The following is a 7295-nucleotide window of genomic DNA, read 5'->3' as shown; positions in this document are numbered from 1 at the left end:
CTATAGATTTAAACAATGCTTACAATTTAATCTGTATGTATTTTAACCTGCTTTTTATATATAATTAGGTGATGTTTGCAGGAAGTAGAGACTTAATAGCAAAGGTTCTGAAACTCAAAGAGGTAGCATGGAGATCGCTTGTGCTGCATGGTTTTACCTTTGCTGTTTTACTTTGCATTGGTCTGTTTTTCAAATTAAAAGTAATTCATTCTACTGAGGTGTCATAGCATGGGGATTATTGATTGCATGTTCCCCTCATGTTCCCCCAAAATCCTTTCATTCAATGTCATTCAGATCACATTGCCCACATCTTTTAAGCCTGCAACAATTCCCATTACCCTGATCATCAAGGTCAAAACTTCTCATTCACATGTTCAGGGACCTTGCTCATTTGCAACTTGATCTGTATCCGTGACTCAGTCTGCCAGGGCATTCCCCCACCTTTGACTGATCTACAAATGTCAAAATGTCATCAGCCTCAATACCAATGATCGAATCCTGGGGGGGAAAAGTAGGGGTTGACCATAATGAATGGAGCCCTTAATGAATGTGGATGGCCCTGGAGGCAGCTGGACTGAGGTGCCAGAGTATCCCCTGGAGACTCCTGTATTAGCACCGTGGTGCTGCAAAGCTGAATTCAGCTGCAGCAAGACTGCCTTCTCCTCTCTGCCCCTAACTCCCCTTTCTGCCCCAATGCCTTCCCTACTCCTAAACTGCCCCCTTTTCCTTTACCTGTTAACTGCCCCTTTCTGACCCTCCTCTTCTCCCTGGCTGTCCTTACTGCATAACCCCCCACCTTCTGCCCCTGCCTCCCCTACCTTTAACACCCCATCTCCTCTACCCATTACCCACCACCTTCTGCCCTGCCTGCTCCCCACACGTAACTCCCACTTCTGCACCTACCACAGCACCCCTTCTACCCTCGACTACCAGTTCTCTATCCAGTTTCCCCCATGTAGATGCCAAGTCCCCTCTCCTCCCAATTCAACAGGTCTACAACCTCCCCTCTGGCCCCAGCTCACCTAATTTCTAACCCCCTTTCCCTCAGCCTTGTTGCTGGACGAGTGGTGGGAACTGATCTCTGTCAAGCAGCTGGCCAAGGCACCAGACAGCACCTATCACTTCTTGCTGGGGTGAAGGGGCTTCTCCAGAGTGGGGTGTCAGAGCCTGGGATACATCAGTGAAGTACCAAGTCTGAACAGGAGGACCAGTTGTGATTGTGGACTCTCTCCTTGCTACACTCCAGCTCCCCCTACCATGGGGTGGCAGCACCTGCTGCTGCTGATCTCCTGGTAGCTCCTGACTCTACTGCTGGCCACAAAGGGAGAAGGGGGCCAAATCACCCTTCCCGCCCCAAGCCTTTGAATAAATCAAAAGCTGGTTAGACCCTAAAAATAATGAGACCCAGCCCCCCTCCTCCCCCTGCAATTCAATCTCTGTTCAACATCTCCCTTCGTTTCTTTCTCCTAATCCCACACATTCTTTTCCCCACACTGTCCCTCCAGTGTGGAACATATTCCCAATATCCATTTATCAAGCCACCATCCTTACCTTATTTTAATCCCTCTTAAAACTCACTTTTGCCATATCAGCTACAAGGTGAAAAAACACTCCGAAGTTGTTTATACACAACATAATTTCATGACGTGCAAGTGCCCAAATTACTTATTACTTCATCTATCCTATTTGTTTCTCTCCCTCTTAGTGCCGGTCTACAATTAGATAAATGTAAGACCATTGGGGCAGGGACCTTTTTTCTTTATGTTTCTTTAAACATACTTTTGAAGCATACATGAAGCATACTTTTGTTACTGTAAAAATAATAAATTGAAAGTATAGCCAAACTAGATGCGCTTGCAACTTGGACTATATTTTATATATATATATATATAGTAGTTTGGTGCATGGAAAACGTTTTAATGTGTCTATTCCTTGACAAAGGATTCTCACTCTTGTATTCAGATGGTATGGATGTGAACACCACATTAATTTTGTACCAGATGAACTGGACCTTTCCAAGAGAAATATTACACATCCCAGAAAAGGACAGACAAGTTACTGATCCAATTTTTGAAAGCAAGTTTTTGATCTTCCAATTTGTGCAGCATACTCCCAGCTAAAAAGCAACTTACATCAGAAATATCTTTGAGGATAGTGGTCCTTCACCAGCTACATTTTGTTCCTGATGCAGTTCTAAAATTATAGAGAATTTGAAGAAAGTTTGCAAGAGTAATGCATTACTTCAAAAACTCTGAGGAGAGAGAGAAAAAGAGCACACATGTACCAAATGCAGGGTAGCCCCAAGTGGTCTTATTTACATTAGCAAAGATTTCAAGGTTTCCCACTATTGCACCACTCCATGGGGGCAGCGCCACTTGTAATAGCAACTGTGGTACTCACTAGTGTAGATAGGCAAAAAACAGCCAGCGTGAAGGTAAAGATCATTTATGCTACTATTTAGGTTGCTTTAAATGATCCTAGAAAGATAGGACCAATTTCACTGCAGTTCTCTCCTCCAAACTCATAATCCTTTTCCACTGCTTAATTTACTCAACATACAGGGGAGGCAGAAAATGAAAAGAAACAAAAGCTAATTTTAAATTATGAAGAAACAAGTAATTTTCTTCTGAAAACTAAAAAGCATTCAGACATGCCACACTGATGCCCCCAGCAGTTACAAAATAGAATTAGAAAACTAACATTTATTAATCAATTTACATTTTAATACACATTTAAAGAACGTGGTAGCATAAAAGGAAACTTGTTTTTAAAACAACCTGAATTTACCATTTAGCAATGTTACATTAATGATCAGGGGTCTCCTATCAATGCTTCCAAAAAACACTTCACCTAAATCTCCAACAACTGGAACCTCACTTAATGCAACAGTAAAAAATAAATAATTCCAAACTACTCCTACATTGAGGAATGTGTACTGAAGTATATAGTTTAGAGTACAAATAAATGTACTAACAACAATCTCAGCAAAACTTAACAGCTTTGCGGAAGTGTTCAGAAGCTACTACCCATGTTGCTCAAACTCCACTAAAATCTGTTTGTCACTTGATTACTTTACTTACATGTAGTGGAATAATAAACACAGATTTACATGAGTAGGTTAAAGTCAAACCACCAAAGTAGAAAATGGTAGGAGTCTCTTGGTCAACACACAAAATCACATACAAATGTAACTAAATATGTTTTAATAGGACATCATTAAGCCTCATAAGGGTTAAAAACAGGGAATTCAGGTACTTGGATTGGCAAATAAAGACAAGAATACTAAGAAGCATTTTCCACCATTTACTCTCGTTATCAAAAATATTTTTCAACTCTTCTTGCAAAACAAAAACAAAATAGTACAGACTGGACACATACATCACATTTTTCTTCCTATGGCTTTAACACCCCACCCTACCCGACCCCACAAAAAAAGACGGGGGGCAATACAAAACAAAACGAAAAAAATTATCTGACCACATTCACAGAAAATGACACCATAGTACACTACAAAAACAAAAGGTGGTGTCATTTGATTTGTGTCCAAAAAGTTTTTGCTTATTTCTTAGACAGGTAACCATCATTGTACATGCTTTGTGCACAATCAAAACATATCCATTATGTCATAATTCATTGGAGATTTCATTTAATTAATAAAAATATGGCTGCCATAAAATGGAATTTGAAAAATTCAAGCACTGTTTCTCTTTAGACATGCTGTTATAAATAGTAATTGTCCTTTAAATTACAAGGATAATGCTTTGTATACTAGTCAGACCATCTTTTTTTGGTGCTGTGCCATTTAAAGAGATACCTCTGCATCATGAGGAAGTCTGACTTCTTTAGAATGGCATTAAAAAAAATCTTAAAACTGCTGTAATGTTGTGCAAAATGCAAAAAGCCTTCTTTGAACGATTTCCTTATTTTCAGGGATTAACAGGAAATCAACCAGTTGGGCATACTGAATGTAGACGAGTGAGCTGAACACTTGGTGGAAGATGCTGTATTGCATACTTTACCGAATGAGTACTGAAAATAACTTGATCCTGTTTACCCATCAGTTCTCTTTCCTGACTGAGGGGAAGCAAGTAACAATGGGCTATTTTCCTAGAGTAAATAGATCCCAAGTGTATCACAATACAGTGTTAACCTCATTTATATCTTTAAGTGAAGAAAAGAGAAACCAATGGTGGGTAAAGGCTGTATAAACCAGGATGTATTGGGGGGCACCAATGGACAAAGATTTTAACCCAGCCCAGATTTATTTTTGATATTTGTAACCTAGGGTCAAATTCTTCTCAGATACCACTTGCAGCAACTCCCACTGAAATCAATGGGTTTACATATGTGGTATTTGGCCCTTCTTTGTTTATCAGTTGTTTCCCCTCTCCTGATGAAGTGAACAGCAACATGCCAAAGATGAATGGAGTTAGTGCCACAGGGCATAAAATATACCAGTCACACATCCACCTGCAGGCTGTTTAGAAAAAGTGAATGAAGCGATTACACAGAAACTTGAGCAGGATCTGGAGGGACAGCCACTTTACAACTGACTCCAGTTGATGGCTAAGAAGTAACTGGGCAAATTCCAATGAGGGACAACTTTTCTTTCCATGAAATTACTGATTTGTACTGTTCCATGCTCTAGATAACCAACGCTCATAATCAAAAAAGATGTGTCATTCAAAGACTGCAGTCCTCCGTTAATACTGTACTTTCAACAGGAATGGGATGTGATTTGCTAGCAACACTGACTCCCTATGGCAGTGTATTTGGCAGTTACTTTCACACATCATAAATTAGCACAACTTTGATAGACTGACTAGATACCACTTCCTTACATTTAATCGGAAGTTTTAATTGAGCACAAAGCATTAACTGGTACAATGAGGTTAATATGTTCCTTTCCAAAGGTCATCTTGTATTAAAACCATTTACATCAGCATCTGATCTCAAACTATGAGGTGCTGTGAGATCTAAAGACATAGTTTTAGGGTAACTCCTCCATTATCTGCAAACTATTTCCCAGACACTAACACACATAACATAGCAATGAAAAACACTTGATACAAGTGATCTATAGGCAGGAGCTTCGGCAAGTTAAACAGAACCATAGCTGCCTTAAAACTGTAGCAGTTCCCCTACTAAGGGCAGGGAAAAGACAAAAAAAAATATGATTTAACAGTCATATCTCATGTCTATAGCTTCATCCAAACTTTTATCATCGTGTGTACTGGCAGCTAAAAATGTAGTTACTGGTGACCCTGTCACATTAATTACACTGGTGCTTGTGCTGGCACTGCGCACAATGCTTGTCACATTAATGCCCAAAGTAAGCCTAGTCTGTTCCAAGGCCTTTTCTGGCACTGCAAATGCTTCCAGCTTCTTCTCCCCATTAGCCATATATGAGTTTTGGCAGCCACGGCATATACAGTCTAAGCAGGCTTTACGGTTAGAGTAGCAAGGGCAGCGTTGGCCACGGCATGTAAGAACACTTGGATTTTGGGTGGCGCGACCACATTTACACCCTTTCTTTTCTTGTGGCTTTTTATATGCAGTTTTTGTCGGACTTCCTGGCATAACATTACTGCTAGCAACCTTTTCCTTTGCTTTGTCTTTTGTTTTCAGTATTCCTGGTTTGGCTTTCGGGTGAGATTTCTTGGGGGCATGTTCTAGATTCTTTTTCATGCTTTTATTAGGCAGGAGTACAGTTTTACTTATTTTGGGAGTAGTGCCTCCATTGGGTACAGTTGCTACAGGCTGCAAAGACATTTTATTTTCCTGTTTTACTGTTACTGGAGCTGATGCTCCCAACGTTGGGCCACAGATGATGCTGGAAATGGGTAGTGGCTGAACCTTTTCGCTGTCACTTTCTGATCGAGATCGCTTCCGGTTTAACTTAACTACCTTAGGTGTTGCTGCTGTACATGAGATCCCATGAGGAGAAGCACCTGTGGACATGAAAACATTATGGCTAAGAGGTGGGGGAGAAAGCTGCAGGAAAGGACCATTGGATATGGTGGCTTCCAAGCTGGGCTGCAAATCAGAACCACAGACTTCAGTGCTTGAAACAGTTTCTAAGCTTCGGAGAACTTCCTCAACACTAAGCAATAGCGAGCCAGGTTTTATATCTTCGTTGAAACTGCAGATGTCAAGGCCTGATGTACACAAGTCACTAGTAGAAACTGTGTCACACACAGGCTGAAGACTGCTAGAGATATCCTCAGTTTTTATGTACTCTCCAGTACTACACACATCAATTGTATTTGCATGTTCAGGGGAAGGAATATTTACTCCAAGTTTATCCACTGAAAGCCCATTACAATTGGGCAATCCATTGATAACAGAACTTCTAATATCAATATTATGTGTACTTTCAGGTATTGAAGAAAAACTAGCTTGAGGATCATTAATATGTTCTGAGGTTGAAGGTAATGGAGAATGTGTCAAACACAAAGGCATGGCTGCATCAGAAATGTTTTCTGTGTCTTCATGGAGTGGTGATCCATCTTTGAGCAAAGCCAAAAGATCTGCAGAACAGTCAACTGCTTGTATTATGTCTCGTGCCAATGGAGTCTGTGTTATGTATTCACACAGTTTTTTGTAGCAGTTCACTAGAATGCTCAACTGTTTATTTTCCTCAAACTGTTCATAGTCTTTGCACCAACTACATGATGGTTTCATCATCATCTTTTTGCCTTTACAAGTTTTGCAGACATAATGCTGACACGTGGAGTTGGTGGGAGCAATAGGATCCTGTAGCAAATTTCCTAAGAGGAAAAAGAAAAGAAGGTTATTACAGCAGACCAACTGGCATAGGCTTTCAGGGTAACATAAGAGGGACTTCCTAATTTACAGCAGTATGAATTGCCTGTATAGTGTTTAGTGATGAACAAGGTCATGAGAAAAATCAAAGGTGTGCAAACAGTATGAACTGTGAGATTTTAGACTCATTACAATTGCTGTACCCACAGTTTTAAAACAATGTTGGGTTTAGAAGTTTTCCATATTGCAGAGCAAAATTTCAACATAATCTGATCTGTTTATGCCCATTAACCCAGCCTTTAGAAAACACGGTGTCAAGGAAAACAGTATCACCATTGCCCCATAAACACCACATTCATCTCAATATGGTGACACACTATGCAATGTCCCTAATGCACTAACCAAGAGAGCTACAGCTGTACAAAGTGGGAAGGGTTAAAACAGAAACTGAAAATCAAAGATTAAAATTATGGAAGTCAAAATGGAAACAGTTCAGAGGGAAGTAGCACTGAGAGACAGATTAAAACATG

General features: G+C 40.2%; 1 protein-coding gene across 5 annotated transcripts in view; it reads right to left on the bottom strand.

Moving 5' to 3' along the window:
* Positions 1–3186: 3186 nt before the first annotated feature.
* MSL2 (MSL complex subunit 2) overlaps positions 3187–7295 on the bottom strand; it is a 48064-nt gene continuing 43955 nt past the window's right edge. For all 5 annotated transcript variants that reach the window (XM_065557035.1, XM_005308673.4, XM_005308674.4 and 2 more), the window contains one exon: positions 3187–6770. In XM_065557035.1, the coding sequence (XP_065413107.1) occupies positions 5179–6690 (1512 nt within the window). In that variant the 5' untranslated portion in view covers positions 6691–6770 and the 3' untranslated portion in view covers positions 3187–5178. The remainder of the gene's footprint in view (positions 6771–7295) is intronic.

This window comes from Chrysemys picta, chromosome 9, assembly GCF_011386835.1.
Source record: "Chrysemys picta bellii isolate R12L10 chromosome 9, ASM1138683v2, whole genome shotgun sequence".
Lineage (NCBI taxonomy): Eukaryota > Metazoa > Chordata > Testudines > Emydidae > Chrysemys > Chrysemys picta.
Note: the sequence above shows the minus strand (reverse complement) of the source record. Positions and strands in the feature narration are given on the sequence as shown.